Here is an 18,460-nt window from a genome sequence, read left to right on the forward strand (position 1 = left end):
CCCCATCGTCGCCTCCACGATCCTCCACATCATCCACCAGCGTTCAGCTCTCCATACCCCAGACGCTGGAGCGGAAACGCAAATATAGTGCAACCCACCCGCACGCCCAAGTCCTTAATGTCCACATCTCCAGATTGCTCAGCCTAGAGATGCTGCCCTATAGGCTAGTAGAGACCGAGGCCTCTCGCAACCTCATGGCGGCGGCCGCCCCTCGGTATTCGGTCCCCACCCGCCACTACTTTTCCCGATGTGCCGTCCCAGCCCTGCACCAGCACGTGTCAGACAACATCATCCGTGCCCTGACCAACGCCGTTTCTGACAAGGTCCACCTGACCACGGACACGTGGACGAGTGCTGCCGGGCAGGGCCACTATATATCGCTGACGGCACATTGGGTTAACTTGGTGGAGGCTGGGACCGAGTCTGACCCTGCGGCTGGTCATATACTGCCGACGCCAAGGATTGCGGGGCCTACCTCGGTCCAGGTGTTTCAAGCCTACTATGCCTCCTCCTCCTTCCACCCCTCCTCCACCTCCTCCTCCGAACTACCATCCGTGGGCATGGCGCCATCAGTCGGTAGCTCTAGGCACAGCAGCAGTGCCGTCGCTAAGCGACAGCAGGCGGTGCTCAAACTGCTGAGCCTAGGCGATAAAAGGCACACCGCCCAAGAACTATTACAGGGCATCACGGCGCAGACTGATCTGTGGCTGGCACCGCTGAACCTGAAGCCAGGCATGGTTGTGTGTGACAACGGCCATAACCTGGTGGCGGCTCTGCAACTCGGCAGACTGACACATGTGCCATGCCTGGCCCATGTGTTAAATCTGATAGTTCAGCGTTTCCTCAAGACATACCCCAATCTGTCTGATTTGCTCACGAAGGTGCGTCGCATCTGTGCGCATTTCAGGAAGTCCAGCACAGATGCTGCCACTCTCAGGGCAGCGCAGCGCCGCCTCCAACTGCCCGCTCACCGACTGTTGTGCGACGTGCCCACGAGGTGGAATTCAACACTGACCATGTTATCCAGAGTTTACCAGCAGCGCCGAGCGATTGTAGACTGCCAGATGTCAACTTCCACCAGAACTGGTAGTCAGGTCAGTCAGCTTCCTCAAGTCTACAATGAGGAGTGGACGTGGATGTCTGATATCTGTCAGGTGCTGAGTAACTTTGAGGAGTCAGCACAGATGGTCAGTGGCGATGCCGCCATCATCAGCCTCACCATCCCGCTGCTTGGCCTGTTGAAAAAATCTCTGATCAGCATGAAGTCAGAAGCTTTGCGCTCGTCACAAGAGACGGGGGAAGAAGATTCCCTTGTTGATAGCCAAAGCACCCTTAGGTCTGTTTCTCAGCGCATATCGGAGGAGGTGGAGGTGGAGGAGGATGAGGAGGAAGAGGAGGAGAATGTTGGCGAGACACAAGAGGGGACCATTGTTGAGTCCTTCACTGTTCAGCGTGTATGGGCAGAAGAAGAGGAGTTGGAGGAGTTGGAGGAGGAGGAAATGGACAGTCAGGCCAGTGAGGGGAGTGAATTCTTACGCGTTGGTACTCTGGCGCATATGGCAGATTTCATGCTAGGCTGCCTATCCCGTGACCCTCGCGTTCAAAGAATTTATTCCAGCACCGATTACTGGGTGTTCACTCTCCTGGACCCACGGTACAAGCAAAATCTTTCCACTCTCATCCCTGGAGAGGAAAGGAGTGTGAGAATGCATGAATACCAGCAGGCCCTGGTGCACAAGCTGAAACAGTATTTCCCTTCTGACAGCGCTAGCGGCAGAGTGCGTAGTTCTGCGGGACAAGTAGCGAGGGAGAGTAGGCAAGCAGGCAGCTTGTCCAGCACTGGCAAGGGTACGCTTTACAAGGCTTTTGCCAGCTTTATGTCACCCCAGCAAGACACTGTCACCTGTCCCCAGTCTCGGCAGAGTAGGGCTGATCTTTACAGAAAGATGGTGAGGGAGTACGTAGCTGACCATACCATCGTCCTAAATGATCACACAGCTCCCTACAACTACTGGGTTTCAAAGCTGGACATGTGGCACGAACTGGCGCTGTACGCCTTGGAGGTTCTTGCCTGCCCTGCCGCTAGCGTCTTGTCCGAGCGGGTTTTCAGTGCAGCTGGTGGCATCATCACCGATAAGCGTACACGCCTGTCGACTGACAGCGCTGACAGGCTGACGCTTATTAAGATGAATAAAGCCTGGATTTCTCATAATTTCCAATCTCCACCAGGTGAAGAAAGCTCAACCTGAATAATTTATCCACTCCTCCTCCTCCTCATTTTCCTCCTTCTCCTCCTCTTTGTACAGTAAAGCAGAGGAAACTGGCTATTTTTTGACAGGGCCCACTGGCTCTAGCTATAGTACTTTATGCATTTAATTTTTCTGGAGGGCCACCGACCCGGTCCTCTGTTTTAAACAATTTTTGGGAGTGCCACATACAGGCACTCAATCTATTCAATTTTTCTGGAGGGCCACCTACCTGCTCCTCTGGTTTGAAAACTTTTTTGGACTGTCACATACAGGCACTCAATCTATTCCATTTTTCTGGAGGGCCACCTACCTGCTCCTCTGGTTTGAAAACTTTTTTGGACTGCCACATACAGGCACTCAATCTATTCCATTTTTCTGGAGGGCCACCTACCTGCTCCTCTGGTTTGAAAACTTTTTTGGACTGCCACATACAGGCACTCAATCTATTCCATTTTTCTGGAGGGTCACCTACCTGCTCCTCTGGTTTGAAAACTTTTTTGGACTGCCACATACAGGCACTCAATCTATTCCATTTTTCTGGAGGGCCACCTACCTGCTCCTCTGGTTTGAAAACTTTTTTGGACTGCCACATACAGGCACTCAATCTATTCCATTTTTCTGGAGGGCCACCTACCTGCTCCTCTGGTTTGAAAACTTTTTTGGACTGCCACATACAGGCACTATCCAAATTAAATTGTCTCCATAGCAGCCTCCACACGTTGTCTCCATTGCTACCTCCAAAAGTCGTCCATATAGCTGCCTCCATACATCGTTCCTTTATCAAACGAGGTGTGTCAGGCAGAAATTTGGGTTGTTTTCATGGATTCCACATCAAAGTTGTTAACTTTGTCGCCACCCAGCTGTGTTATCCACAAAATATACTGGCAAACTTTTATCATTTACCAATATTATTTCAGCGCTTCTTGCTCATCTGTTTACATTCCCCTCACCCGCCATATCCTAAACTTATAAGAACGCTACTACACTTGATCTTATACAAAAGGTTCTTAGAAGTGCTGTTTGGGGAGTAGCCTAGAGACACGGGCTTGGATTGGCGAAAGCTCGCCTGGCAGCGGAGCGCCAGCTCCATGCCAAGATCCAACTAACATAGTTTTAACTGCAGCACCTTTGGGTTGTTTTCATGGCTTCCATGTTAACTTTGTCGCCACCCTGCTGTGTAATCCACAAAATATACTGGCAAACTTTTATCATGTACCGATATTATTTGAGCGCTTCTTGCTCACCTCCTTTGGTTCCTCTCTGCTACCCATTGGTTTGAAGCCTGAGTCCATTTAGGGTATGTCGCCATGCCACTCTCTAGCCTGCCGCTGCTGCCGCTGCCTCTGCATGAAGTCCCCTATAGTGTCAGGGTCAATTATTGGATGTTTTAGATGCTATCTAGCTTCATTCTGTCACTCTGTCATGGCCATGCTGTTGCCCATAATTTTGGCATAATGGTGCGATTAAGCAGCCTCAGAGGCATCCATGCATGCTGCCCCTGCTGTTTCCTGTCCATTTCCGTGGTGTTTCCATCCTTTTCTGAGGTTCCCAGGTGTTTGGCCAAGCTTCCCTGTGCAGAGCCTTGGTCCCCTTGAAAAATGCTCGAGTCTCCCATTGACTTCAATGGGGCTCGTTATTCGAGACGAGCACTCGAGCATCGGGAAAAGTTCGTCTCGAATAACGAGTACCCGAGCATTTTAGTGCTCGCTCATCTCTACTAAAAACATAAAAGAAGGACACATATTGTAATTAAATAGAAACCCACCAGACTTTCCCTACCTACTTATTTGAAATTACCCTAGGGCAGTGGTGGTGAACCTATGGCACGGTAGCCAGAGGTGGCACTCGGAGCCCTTTCTGTGGGCACTCAGGCCATCAACCCCAGGACAGAGTTCACCAAACAGAACTAAATCCTCTGAATCTTCCTGCAGTCCCAGGCAACTTAAGAGATGCTGCTCTCATTGGTATTTTAAAGCGACACTGTATTGGCTGTTTGGAACTGCTGGAAAAGTGAGAAGACCCTTTAGAGAAACTACAATGATAGTTTGAATTTGTCCTCCTTCTTTCAACTGTATTGGTGGCCTCAGGTGGCTGATACAATTGAAAGTTGTTGAAGAACAGGTAGCAATAAGTTACTGCTTAAAATGCACTTCATGATATATAAGTGGATTTTGGTTATAGTTTGGGCACTCAGTCTCTAAAAGGTTCACCATCACTGCCCTAGGCAGTGGCCAGTAACTGGGTGATGATTCCTGCTTGACTCTTAGTGATAACAACAGATGAGGACAAGACAAACAAACTTCTCTGGCAACTTTTCTTATTTGTGTCAAAAACCTAGAGGACAACATAATACCAAATCGATAGACACCAGGGATAACCAGAAAGACAAGCCAAAGGGTCAGAAGAAACCAGATAAGTAGATAGAATCAATGCTTGTCAAATGTGAAATAAAACAAGAACTGACAATAAATTCCCAGGAACGTTTAGGAGATGTCAGAATGCTGGTTACAACTAGAGATGAGCGGACATACTCGTTCGAGCTTGATGCTCGTTCGAGCATTAGCGTACTCGAAACTGCTCGTTGCTCGGACGAGTATTTCGCCAGCTCGAGAAAATGGCATCTCCCGCCGTTATGATTTTTGGCGGCCAGAAACAGAGTCAATCACAAGCCAGAAGACTCTGCACTCCACCCAGCATGACGTGGTACCCTTACACGTCGATAGCAGTGGTTGGCTGGCCTGATCAGGTGACCCTGGAATAGACTAGCCCCTGCCCGCACTGCTCGGATCATTCTCTGTCTGGATGCTGCTAGGGAGAGAGCTGCTGCTGGTCAGGGAAAGCGTTAGGGTGTTCTATTAGAATAGTGTAAGGCAGGAGTGATTCTACAAGAACCCAACAGTCCTTCTTAGGGCTACAATAACGTTTTATTTTTGTCCACCAGTCAGTCTTCCAGGCAGTCCACCCATGTCACCGAAATCAGCACTCCTCCAGCTCCTCCGCCTCAGCCTCCTTCACCCCAGTCTGCCCCCTCCCAGAAAAATTTTGCATTTGAACCGGCATGCTCTGAGGAACTGTTTTCTGGACCCTTCCCACAGTCACAAACCACTTGTCCGGTTGCTGCTGAGCTATTTTCCGATGCCCAGGTTTTCCACCGGTCGCAGTCTGTGGGTGATGATGACATTATTGACGTAGTGGAAGAAGTGTGTAAAGAGGTGTCGGACGATGAGGAGACACGGTTGTCAGACAGTGGTGAAGTTGTTGTCAGGGCAGGAAGTCCGAGGGGGGAGCAGACTGAGGGAACAGAGGATGATGAGGTGACAGACCCAAGCTGGGTTGATAGGCCGGGTGAACACAGTGCTTCTGAGACGGAGGCGAGTCCTATACCAGAACAGGTTAGAAGAGGGAGTGGTGGGGCCAGACGGAGAGGCAGGGCCAGAGCTGGTGCATCAGCGCCAAATGTTTCACGTAGTCAAGCTCCCGTGGCGAGGGCTAGATTTTCAGAAGTCTGGAGGTTCTTTAAAGAAACACCGGATGACCGAAGGACTGTGGTGTGCAACCTGTGCCAAACCAGGATCAGCAGGGGTTCCTCCACTACTAGCTTAACTACCACCAGTATGCGCAGGCATATGAATGCTAAACACCCCACTCAATGGCACCAAGCCCGTTCACCTCCGGCCGGGCACACCACTGCTCCTTCCCCTGTGTCATCTGCTAGTCAGCCCTCTGCCCAGGACCCCGGCCCAAACACCTCCCGTGCGAAAACCCCATCTTCGCCTCCACGATCCTCCACAGCATCCACCAGCGTTCAGCTCTCCATACCCCAGATGCTGGAGCGCAAAAGGAAGTATAGTGCAACCCACCCACCCACACGCCCAAGCCCTCAACGTCCACATCTCCAAACTGCTTAGCCTGGAGATGCTGCCCTATAGGCTGGTAGAGACCGAGGCCTTTCGCAACCTCATGGCGGCGGCCGCCCCTCAGTATTCGGTCCCCAGCCGCCACTACTTTTCCCGATGTGCCGTCCCAGCCCTGCACAAGCACGTGTCAGACAACATCATCCGTGCCCTGACCAACGCCGTTTCTGACAAGGTCCACCTGACCACGGACACGTGGACGAGTGCTGCCGGGCAGGGCCACTATATGTATCGCTGATGGCACATTGGGTTAACTTGGTGGAGGCTGGGACCGAGTCTGACCCTGGGGCTGGTCATATACTGCCGACGCCGACGATTGCAGGGCTTACCTCGATCCAGGTCTCAAAGGCCTACTATGCCTCCTCCCACCCCTCCTCCACCTCCTCCTCCGAATTGCCGTCTGTGGGCATGGTGCCATCAGTCGGTAGCTCTAGGCACAGCAGCAGTGCTCACAAAGGTGCGCCGCATCTGTGCGCATTTCAGGAAGTCCAGCACAGATGCTGCCACTCTTAGGGCAGCACAGCGCCACCTCAAACTGCCCGCTCACCGACTGTTGTGCGACGTGCCCACAAGGTGGAATTCAACATTAACCATGCTATCCAGAGTTTACCAGCAGCGCAGAGCGATTGTAGACTGCCAGATGTCAACTTTCACCAGGACTGGTAGTCAGGTCAGTCAGCTTCCTCAAGTCTACAATGAGGAGTGGACGTGGATGTCTGATATCTGTCAGGTGCTGAGTAACTTTGAGGAGTCAACACAGATGGTCAGTGGCGATGCCGCCATCATCAGCCTCACCATCCCGCTGCTTGGCCTGTCAAAAAAACTCTCTGGTCAGCATGAAGTCGGAAGCTTTGCGCTCGTCACAAGAGACGGGGGAAGAAGATTCCTTTGTTGATAGCCAAAGCACCCTCAGGTCTGTTTCTCAGCGCATATCGGAGGAGGTGGACGAGGATGAGGAGGAAGAGGAGGAAGAGGAGGAAGAGGAGGAGAATGTTGGCGAGACAGAAGAGGGGACCATTGTTCAGTCCTTCACTGTTCAGCGTGTATGGGCAGAAGGAGGAGGAGTTGGAGGAGGAGGAAATGGACTGTCAGGCCAGTGAGGGGAGTGAATTCTTGCGCGTTGGGACTCTGGCGCATATGGCAGATTTCATGCTAGGCTGCCTATCCCGTGACCCTCGCGTTCAAAGAATTCTCTCCCTGGAGAGGAAAGGAGTGTGAGAATGCATGAATACCAGCAGGCCCTGGTGCACAAGCTGAAACAGTATTTCCCTTCTGACAGCGCTAGCGGCAGAGGGCGTACTTATTTCACCCCAGCAAGACACTGTCACCTGTCCCCAGTCTCGGCAGAGTAGGGCTGATCTTTACAGAAAGATGGTGAGGGAGTACGTAGCTGACCATACCATTGTCCTAAATGATCACACAGCTCTCTACAACTACTGGATTTCAAAGCTGGACATGTGGCACGAACTGGCGCTGTACGCCTTGGAGGTTCTTGCCTGCCCTGCCGCTAGCATGTTGTCCGAGCGGGTTTTCAGTGCAGCTGGTGGCATCATCACGATAAGCGTACACGCCTGTCGACTGACAGCGCTGACAGGCTGACGCATATCAAGATGATATCCAAGCCTGGATTTCTCAGGATTTGCATTCTCCACCAGGTGAAAGAAGCTCAACCTGAATAATGTATGCACTCCTCCTCCTCATTGTCCTCCTTCTCTTCCTCTTTGTACACTAAAGCAGAGGAAACTAGCTATTTTTTGCCAGGGCCAACTGGCTCTAGCTATAGTACTCTATAGTACTCTATGTATTTAATTTTTCTGGAGGGCCACCTACCCGGTCCTCTGTTTTAAACAATTTTTTGGGAGTGCCACATACAGGCACTCAATCTATTTAATTTTTCTGGAGGACCACCGACCTGCTCCTCTGGTTTGAAAACTTTTTTGGACTGCCACATACAGGCACTCAATTTATTTAATTTTTCTGGAGGACCACCTACCTGCTCCTCTGGTTTGAAAACTTTTTTGGACTGCCACATACAGGCACTCAATCTATTAAATTTTTCTGGAGGACCACCTACCTGCTCCTCTGGTTTGAAAACTTTTTTGGACTGCCACATACAGGCACTATCCAAATTAAATTGTCTCCATAGCAGCCTCCACACATCGTCTTTTTAGCTGCCTCCACATGTTGTCTCCATTGCTACCTCCACACGTCATCGCCATAGCTGCCTCCAAAAGTCGTCCATATAGCTGCCTCCATACATGGTCCCCTTATCAAACGAGCTGTGTCAGGCAGAATTTTGGGTTGTTTTCATGGCTTCCACATAAAACTTGTTAACTTTGTCGCCACCCTGCTGTGTAATCCACAAAATATACTGGCAAACTTTTATCATTTACCAATATTATTTCAGTGCTTCTTGCGCATCTGTTTACATTCCCCTCACCCGCCATAACCCAAACTTATAAGAACACTATTACACTTGATCTTATACAAAAGGTTCTTAGAAGTGCTGTTTGGGGAGTAGCCGAGAGACAGGGGCTTGGATTGGCGAAAGCTCGCCTGGCAGCGGTGCGCCAGCTCCATCCCAAGATCCAACTAACATAGTTTTAACTGCAGCACCTTTAATCTACTACTAGTTCACTGTCTCCATACATGGTCCCCTTATCAAACAAGCTGTGTCAGGCAGAATTTTCAGGTGTTTCACCAGATACATAGTGGAACTTGGCCCATCTGTCGCCGCCATGCTGGAGACCTGAAGTTGCAATCATAGCAGCGCAATATGGATGCCCCATACTGTCGCTCTTAATCATGGAACCATTTCCGAAAAAACAATTAAAAATAGAACCACTATGCTATTCCATTATTCCTAGGTGAAATATTCAAACGACCCGGCCTGCTTTGAAAATTATAATTTTTTCAAAGTAAACGCTTCTGGCCCCCAGGCCCATTTTGGGTGGGGAGGAGCCGAGAGACAGGGGCTTGGACAGGCGAAAGCTCGCCTGGCAGCGGACCGCCAGCTCCATCCCAAGATTAGGCAGCCTCAGAGGCATCCATGCATGCTGCCCCTGCTGTTTCCTGTCCATTTTTCCTCCACGATCCTCCACAGCGTCCACCAATGTCTCCATGCGCAACTTTCAACTCTCTATACCCCAGACGCTGGAGCACGAGAGGATATGCAGCACATCATCCCCTTATCAGACGAGCTGTGTCAGGCAGAATTTTCAGGTGTTTCACCAGATACATAGTGGAACTCGGCCCATCTGTCGCCGCCATGCTGGAGACCTGAAGTTGCAATCATAGCAGCGCAATATGAATGCCCCATACTGTCGCTCTTAATCATGGAAGTCGTCTCCATGGCTGCCTCCACATGTCGTCCCCTTATCAAAAGAGCTGTGTCAGGCTCATTTTTCGGGTGTTTCACCAGATATGTTATGGAACTTGGTCACTATGTCGCCACCATGCTGTGTTATCGACTAAATATACCGTCAACCTTTTGTTCACATAGGAAATCATTTCAGCGCTTCTTGCTCACCTCCTTTGGTGAAACCTGAGTCCATTTAGGGTATATCGCCATGACACTCTCTAGCCTGCCACTGCTGCCGCTGCCTCTGCATGCCGTCCCCTATAGTGTCATGGTCAATTATTGCATGTCTTAGATGCTATCTAGCCTCATTCTGTCACTCTGTCATGGCCATGCTGTTGCCCATAATTTTGGCATAATGGTGCGATTAAGCAGCCTCAGAGGCATCCATGCATGCTGCCCCTGCTGTTTCCTCTCCATTTCCGTGGTGTTTCCATCCTTTTCTGAGGTTCCCAGGTGTTTGGCCAAGCTTCCCTGTGGGGCTCGTTATTCGAGACAAGCACTCGAGCATCTGGAAAAGTTTGTCTCGAATAACGAGTACCCGAGCATTTTAGTGCTCGCTCATCTCTAGTTACAACGCTGATAGGAACCAGCATTCCTGATTTGAATCAAAGCAGGTGAACTGCAAGTGATCTAGATAGGAGACTTTTGGGTGTGGTGCACAATTAATCAATGCAACTACGCAGAAATAGACCAGTGTTCAGACTAGTAAAGACAGAGCAGTGTTTATTGGCGTGTCCTCAGCTGCACCTTATTGACCAAGAATGATGCACAGATATAACACAATGCTACATTTATCTCATTGTCTTGGACTTTTGCACTGCACTCGCTCCCTTTTGTATTTATTTATTTTTTCAGGAAGCCGGAAATTCCCAATCATATTTCCACAATGAGAATCTAACAAAACTTGTAAGAAACTTATTTGCAGCCGGAATGGAGACAACTTCTACCACTCTGCGCTGGGGAATTCTTCTCATGATAAAATATCCCAATATCCAAGGTAAAACGAGGAATCATGTGGGTAGGATTGTAGGCTAATCAAAATGGTCCAGATTTATCAACAGTAGTGTAAAGCCGTGGTCACACGATCCGCTAGGCGTCCGTTCATAACACGACGCTAGCGCACAGGGGGCGGTCCTCGGCCACAACGCACATGCGTTTCCAGGGAAACGCATGCGATCGGCTTATCAATCGCATGCGTTTCCCTGTCAACGCATGTGCTTTGGGCCGAGGAACTCCCCCTGTGCACTAGCGTCGTGTTATGAACGGACGCCTAGCGGATCGTGTGACCACGGCCTAAAGTGTATTAGGTGCAGTTTGCCTGGGGAGTGTGCAGGGAGCTCCACATAAATTAAAACTGGCACACAGCCTTCAATTATCTGGTGCTTAAACCAATTTTTGGTGTACCTTTAACAAACAGATTGCAACACAATACATAATAAATATGTTGCACAGTGCAAATCAGCACCAGAACGCCCTTGTAGGTGTAGAATTTTGTGGCATGATGAAAACAGTGCAGCCACGGCAGAAAACTTGTGCAAAAAACTCCTAAAAATGTGCAAGAAGTCTGCATGCAAAATCAGACAGAAAACTGGTGCAAATGCTTTAATAAATGTGGGTCAATATGTTAGTACATTATCAAATGGTTAGAGATGGAAGATCCCAACACTCTTGTGTGGAAAAGGAAGATGGCTGAATAGGAATAAAATTCTTCTTTATTCAACATATGTTAAAATGCACGAAGCATCCACATAGTACATATGACCATGTGGATGCTTAGTGCATTTTAACAAATGTGGAATAAAGAAGAATTTTATTCCTATTCAGCCATCCTCCTTTTCCACACAAGAGTGTTGGGATCTTCCATCTCTACTCTAGTCTGTTCTTTCAACCTTTGAGTGATTTACATGCACCTGTGTCAGCTTGGATCTAAGTTTGGTGGGCCGGGTAAGCTGGACATTTTTGCTTTACCATATTATCAAATGGTTGGTTGACTAGTTGGATGAGATGCTATACCCCTGTATTGGATTTTTAAGTTCTGTTCTTTTGCTCAGCATTCAGACAAGCCATTCTGGCAAGCAAACATAAAAGGTTTGACTGATCTAACTTGCTCGTGTGAAGGTAGCCTTAGAGAGTGCAGAAAGATTCACCGATAAAACAAGAGAAGACTAATACTCAAAAGTAGGCCACGAGTAGGCCACATCATTGAATGCTGTAGCTGACAATAGATGATGTCACAGCTTATCTCCTCCCCCCTCCCTGTACAATGACCTCTCTATAGATAACACTGACCCATCATTGCATCACTACTGACAATAGATGATGTCACAGCTTATCTCCTCCCCCCTCCCTGTACAATGTCCTCTATATAGATAACACTGACCCATCATTACATCACTACTGACAATAGATGATGTCACAGCTTATCTCCTCCCCCTCCCTGTACAATGACCTCTATATAGATAACACTGACCAATCATTACATCACTACTGACAATAGATGATGTCACAGCTTATCTCCTCCCCCCTCCCTGTACAATGACCTCTCTATAGATAACACTGACCCATCATTGCATCACTACTGACAATAGATGATGTCACAGCTTATCTCCTCCCCCCTCCCTGTACAATGTCCTCTATATAGATAACACTGACCCATCATTACATCACTACTGACAATAGATGATGTCACAGCTTATCTCCTCCCCCCTCCCTGTACAATGACCTCTCTATAGATAACACTGACCCATCATTGCATCACTACTGACAATAGATGATGTCACAGCTTATCTCCTCCCCCCTCCCTGTACAATGTCCTCTATATAGATAACACTGACCCATCATTACATCACTACTGACAATAGATGATGTCACAGCTTATCTCCTCCCCCTCCCTATACAATGTCCTCTATATAGATAACACTGACCCATCATTACATCACTACTGACAATAGATGATGTCACAGCTTATCTCCTCCCCCTCCCTGTACAATGACCTCTATATAGATAACACTGACCCATCATTACATCATTACTGACAATAGATGATGTTACAGCTTATCTCCTCCTCCTCCCTGTACAATGACCTCTATATAGATAACACTGACCCATCATTACATCATTACTGACAATAGATGATGTCACAGCTTATCTCCTCCCCCTCCCTGTACAATGACCTCTATATAGATAACACTGACCCATCATTACATCATTACTGACAATAGATGATGTTACAGCTTCCCCCTCCCTGTACATTGAGCTCAATCTAACACTAACCAGTCAATAGATCAATAAAGAAAGTACCCCTTAGGACACCAGATTTACAGATGACTTCTAGTCATAGATGGATCTTTCTGCCCACTGTGACCTCAGGTGAAGCTCTCAGATGGTGACATTTTACTGAATGATCAACTGAGGAGTTATCAAAGGTCTTTGCAATGAGATTCCAACAACAACCCTAAATTTCATAATCCAATTGTCACGGCGATAAAAAAAAGGTTTTTTTTTAATTTTTATCCGGACTTATGCATAAAAAATTATACCTAAATCAACTTAAGAACAAACCTATGAAACCTATCTTGTATACAACCTGAAAACTATATGTATTGACTGCGGATGATGTCACAGCTTACGTACTCCCCCTATCCCTGTAGAAAAAAAGTGATATTCTTCACTAAATGTCAGGAATTTCTTTTTTAGCTGGTGACAGGTTCCAATATCCTATACTATAATGATATTAAAAATGTCTTTGTCATCATTTTGAATCATTTCAGTAGTTTATAGCAGTTTATTTTACATTACCTGGCTCCCTGCATGTAGTATGTTGTGAGTCCCGGGTGATGGGCAACTGCAGCCTCTGCGTGCCTGTGTCTAAAAGTAATACAGCATAAAGTTAAACTTCTTATTTATCCAGGTGTCTGAAAGATAAATTAGGTGTAGTATAAGACTACATTTTAAACTTTGCAGATCCAGACTTCCTATAAGTAGGCTTATTCTATTTAATGTTTAAGGGTATACCCCTTCCCCCATAAAGCCACTCCTCTTTTATGAGGTCATCCCCTTTTGTGTACTAGAAGTAAAAGTATCTAAAATCTCTTAAAAAGATGCAGTTTTAATTCACTAACAGATTGATAAGTCTGCAACAAAGTATATCAAATGTAACAAGATCTCACATTTATTCTGATTTGTTTCATATTTTCTTTAGAAAAGGTCCAGGAGGAGATTACAAGAGTCATTGGATCGGCGCAGCCCATGTACAGCCACCGAGTACAAATGCCTTACACAAATGCAGTAATCCATGAGATCCAGAGGTTCTCCGACATTGTCCCTCTTAATTTAGGTCATGAAACTACCAAAGATGTCACCTTCAAGGGTTATTTTATTCCAAAAGTAAGTAAAATAGAGAAAATGTGCAGGTATGCCCAGGGGTATTTTCATTCGGGCATTAAGATTTCATTTAATTAATCCATCATAACTATACATTTTTTCAATTGCTTGTTATTTAAAAAAAAGTGTCCCTGTCTGAAGCCAAGTTGTCCCTTAAAAAATAGATAGCTGTCCTCGGATATGACCACCTCTGCATTCTTTCAGCAGTGGACAGGCAAGCGCTGTTAAGGTGCCACGACCAGCTGGATTCAGCGTTTGATACATCAGGTACACAGGTTAACACGTAGTAACTCCATGCCATTTCATATGCAACATCATATTAGTTTCTTTGCAAAATCACTCCAGCATTGGTGGTCATATCCAAAGACAATTGTCGTCCATTTCCAATTTTTAATAAACTGCAATTGAAGAAATGTATATAGCAGATCAAGTAAATTAAATGTCATTGTCCAGATGACACTTATGCTAATCTGGTGCTTTAGAGCGCGACATAAGTTGTGACATCATCTATTGTCAGTAGTGATGTAATGATTGGTCAGTGTTATCTATATAGAGGTCATTGTACAGGGAGGGGGGAGGAGATAAGCTGTGATGTCATCTATTGTCAGTAGTGATGTAATGATGGGTCAGTGTTATCTATATAGAGGTCATTGTACAGGGAGGGGGAGGAGATAAGCTGTGACATCATCTATTGTCAGTAGTGATGTAATGATTGGTCAGTGTTATCTATATAGAGGTCATTGTACAGGGAGGGGGGAGGAGATAAGCTGTGATGTCATCTATTGTCAGTAGTGATGTAATGATGGGTCAGTGTTATCTATATAGAGGTCATTGTACAGGGAGGGGGGAGGAGATAAGCTGTGACATCATCTATTGTCAGTAGTGATGTAATGATGGGTCAGTGTTATCTATATAGAGGTCATTGTACAGGGAGGAGGAGGAGATAAGCTGTGACATCATCTATTATCAGTAGTGGTGTAATGATGAGTCAGCGTTATCTGTATAGAGGTCATTGTACAGGGAGGGGGGGAGATAAGCTGTGACATCATCTATTGTCAGTCTATTGTCTATTGTCCTCAAACTATGCCAATAATACACTGTGACCCTCCCAATAGTTGATTATTTTATACTGTAAGCCATAATTAACATATACAACTGGTTTATTTGTTGTGAACAATAGACTTTTACAATATTGTCAAATATATATTTAATTTTTCACCACAGGGCACCTATATAATCCCATTACTTACCTCTGTGTTGAGAGACAAGACACAGTTTGAGAAACCTGATGAATTTTATCCTCTTCATTTTCTTGACTCCAACGGGGATTTTCTAAATAACGAAGCCTTCATGCCATTCTCTGCAGGTAAGTATAACCTACACACTATGACATTTGCTAATGTGCAATATCCAAGGCATTAAAATTATGTGGTGGTCCCAAGTTCTGAGATAATAATGGAAAGCAGTGTGGTGGCACATCATTATTAAAGGGTCAGACTAGGCCTCCCTTATCCTACCATCTGGTCATGTGAGAGGGAACATTTTTATACAATGTATCTTGCGTCATATGACCAGAGGATGTGACCAGTAAGATTCTCAGCATAATGTTACCCACTAAGGCATATCAAGCATCAACAAGAATTATTATCGAGGTGGTCTGAAAACTATTCATCACTCTTGAGATCACACAAGTGTCAGATGGCTTTGTAGTATGAGTGTAATAGATACATAAAGCTGTTCAATGATACATCAGTCACATGGTCATTGGAGCCTCCTTGTCTGCATCAATTTGCCTGTCTAATCCGACAGAATTTAGATTAAAGAATCACATGGAGAAGTTTGACCTAGTAAATCGGTATGAATTAAGTTATCTGGCTGTAATGGAATGCCATGTAGTGTCAACAACAGTGCACACATATGTTAGGGGATCCCATGATAAACCTATAACAAAAATGATAGTGGGTCCCTTGCTCCAATGGTCCAAGGATTCCCAGACTGACACCTGTGGTCTCTACCAAAAATGCACCATTGCCTAGAACAGTTTAAGAGTGTTTGTCTGCAGCTGTTTATCTTGCACCTTCTTAAGATTTTTGATTCTGAATGTAATTGTACAATATAATATTTTTACTCCAGCTTTCAATATTCCCACATTTTAGGTCGTAGAGCCTGTGCCGGGGAAACACATGCAAGAATGGAGCTTTTTATCTTTTTTTCAACCCTTTTGCAAAAATTCACCTTCCATTTCCCATCAATGGAAACTGAATTCGATTTCTCACCAGCCAGTGGACTTCCAAATGCACCGAGACCACATATGATTTGTGCTGTTCCCCGCAAATTGAAATAATTCATTACACTATACCCGCTACATAATATCTACAGTAAAAATATGATACACCAGGAGATAATAATATTAGAATGTTATGTTATGATACAATGTTATTAATCCTAGATTCTGATCTGTGGTGTTTCATTTAGTTTGATATAAATTTGTTAAAATAGTTTTTTCGTGAATTATTTTGATTTACTAAAGTAATTAAAGGTAAATTAATCAAATGGATTTAGGGTTCTTTAACCCAAGCATTCTTACATGCTGGCGGGTGTCTCCTGAAACAGGATCCATTCTTCATTTACCTGTTAATGGCTTATTTTTCAAGAAAAAATATTTTGATATTTTGAAAAATATCAAAATCTTTGGCAGAGGAAGGGAGGGAAGAGATGGGCATAAACACTGAACAAAGGCATGAATAATTAGGAGACAATGGATCCAAAAGGGGCTTCTGTGACACAATTTTACAAAAAACAATGGGGCAGATTTACTTACCCAGTCCCGCCGCGATCCCGTGCGTTGTCCGACGAGGATTCGAGTCCGGCGCAATTCACTAAGATCGTGCGTCCGAGTTCCTGCATGTGTCGATTCCCCCGCTGAGGTCCGCCGGAGTTCACCTTCTTCTTCCCAGTGCATGTAAGTGCTTGATCTTGCGACACATTTCCTTTTTTAAATTCCGCGGTCTGTCCGAATTCGTTGGGTTGTCCAACGACCACGCCCCCCGATTTGTGTTGTGTGCAAGCCGATGCCCCACAATCCGATCGCGTGTGCCAAAAACCCGGGGAAATTCAGGGCAAAAGAGAAATATTCGGGAAACCCGACGAAAGTGCGGCGTTTGGACCCTTAGTAAATAAACCCCTATATTTTTAACAGCTAAATGAAGAATGGATCCTTTATCATGGGGCCTGCATATAAATACTGTATACTTGGGTTTAAATCATTAGATCGACATGGTTGACTTCCTTTAACATGGTATTACAAAACGATATCCAAAACTAATATAAATATAAATAATAATAATAATAATAATAATAATAATATAAATGATATTTCTTGCGTGCTGAGCAGGGACGATTCTAGCCCCTTTTTGCTGCCTGAGGCGAAAATTGAAAATGCTGTTCTTCCCCCGGCCAATGATACCACCTAAAACACTAATGCTCAGGCAAGGACACAGACATTAGTGACATCTTGTACCTCACAGGTGAGGATTTGCTCCATCAGTAAGAGGACGTTAAATGTCTTCAACTTCATGCAGCACAATTCCACACTGTGCCCCTTTAAAAACCACAGTCACTTGTATTATAATGGTGTTCATAAATATATGTCATCCTCACAACACAACTGAACACACTATTCCCCACATAAAACATCCTTTATATATTCCCTTGAGATAAATTCCCTTAAATTATAGTACAGCTCCCACAATTCATAATATATACCACACCCCCTGAACTACAGTACCCTGCAAATTTACATACATACTTGATTTATTTATAGCATATACAGTTCTACTACCTATAACAGCCCCCATAGGCATACTCCCAAATTAAATTATTCACAGCCTTAGCTCCAAGAAAGATATACAGCCTCAGCTCCCAGTAATATATACAGCTTCAGACCCCAGTAATATAAACAGCCTCAGGCCCCAGTTATGTATACAGCCTCAGCTCCCAGTAATATATACAGCTTCAGACCCCAGTAATATAAACAGCCTCAGGCCCCAGTAATATATACAGCCTCAGCTCCCAGTAATATATACAGCTTCAGACCCCAGTAATATAAACAGCCTCAGGCCCCAGTTATGTATACAGCCTCAGGCCCCAGTAATATATATAACATCAGCCCCCAGTAATATATGTAGCCTCACCCCCCGGTAATATATACAGCCTCAGCTCCCAGTTATGTATGCAGTCTTAGCTTCCAAGAAATATATACAGCTCCAGCCCCCTGTATACACAGCCCCCTGAGTAATATATACAGCCATGACACCCACAAAAAATAATAAACCTGATACTTACCTACTGCCTCAGCGTTCTGCCGCAGCTCCACATTCTCCTCTCCTGTCAGCAGCCGCACTGTCTGAAGTGACACAGACTGGCATGCGTGATTACATCCGCTATTCTGCACTGCTCTGTCTATTACATTGGCACCTTAAAGGTCCGCAATCTATTGTCTGAGACAGGGTTTGCACTCTGCCTCGTGGCAAATGCAGCCCTGGTGCCAAGGT

At 45.9% G+C, this 18,460-nt stretch overlaps 1 protein-coding gene across 1 annotated transcript in view; it reads left to right on the top strand.

Annotated features, from left to right (window-relative positions):
• LOC140122670 (cytochrome P450 2K1-like) overlaps nucleotides 1-16,273 on the top strand; it is a 31,368-nt gene extending 15,095 nt beyond the window's left edge. Inside the window, exons 6-9 of the mRNA XM_072143778.1 lie at nucleotides 10,380-10,521; nucleotides 13,726-13,910; nucleotides 15,132-15,273; nucleotides 16,064-16,273. Coding sequence (XP_071999879.1) covers nucleotides 10,380-10,521; nucleotides 13,726-13,910; nucleotides 15,132-15,273; nucleotides 16,064-16,251 — 657 coding nt within the window. The 3' untranslated portion in view covers nucleotides 16,252-16,273. The remainder of the gene's footprint in view (nucleotides 1-10,379; nucleotides 10,522-13,725; nucleotides 13,911-15,131; nucleotides 15,274-16,063) is intronic.
• The last annotated feature ends 2,187 nt before the right edge of the window (nucleotides 16,274-18,460 follow it).

The sequence above is a fragment of the Engystomops pustulosus genome, chromosome 3 (assembly GCF_040894005.1).
Source record: "Engystomops pustulosus chromosome 3, aEngPut4.maternal, whole genome shotgun sequence".
Taxonomy (NCBI): domain Eukaryota; kingdom Metazoa; phylum Chordata; class Amphibia; order Anura; family Leptodactylidae; genus Engystomops; species Engystomops pustulosus.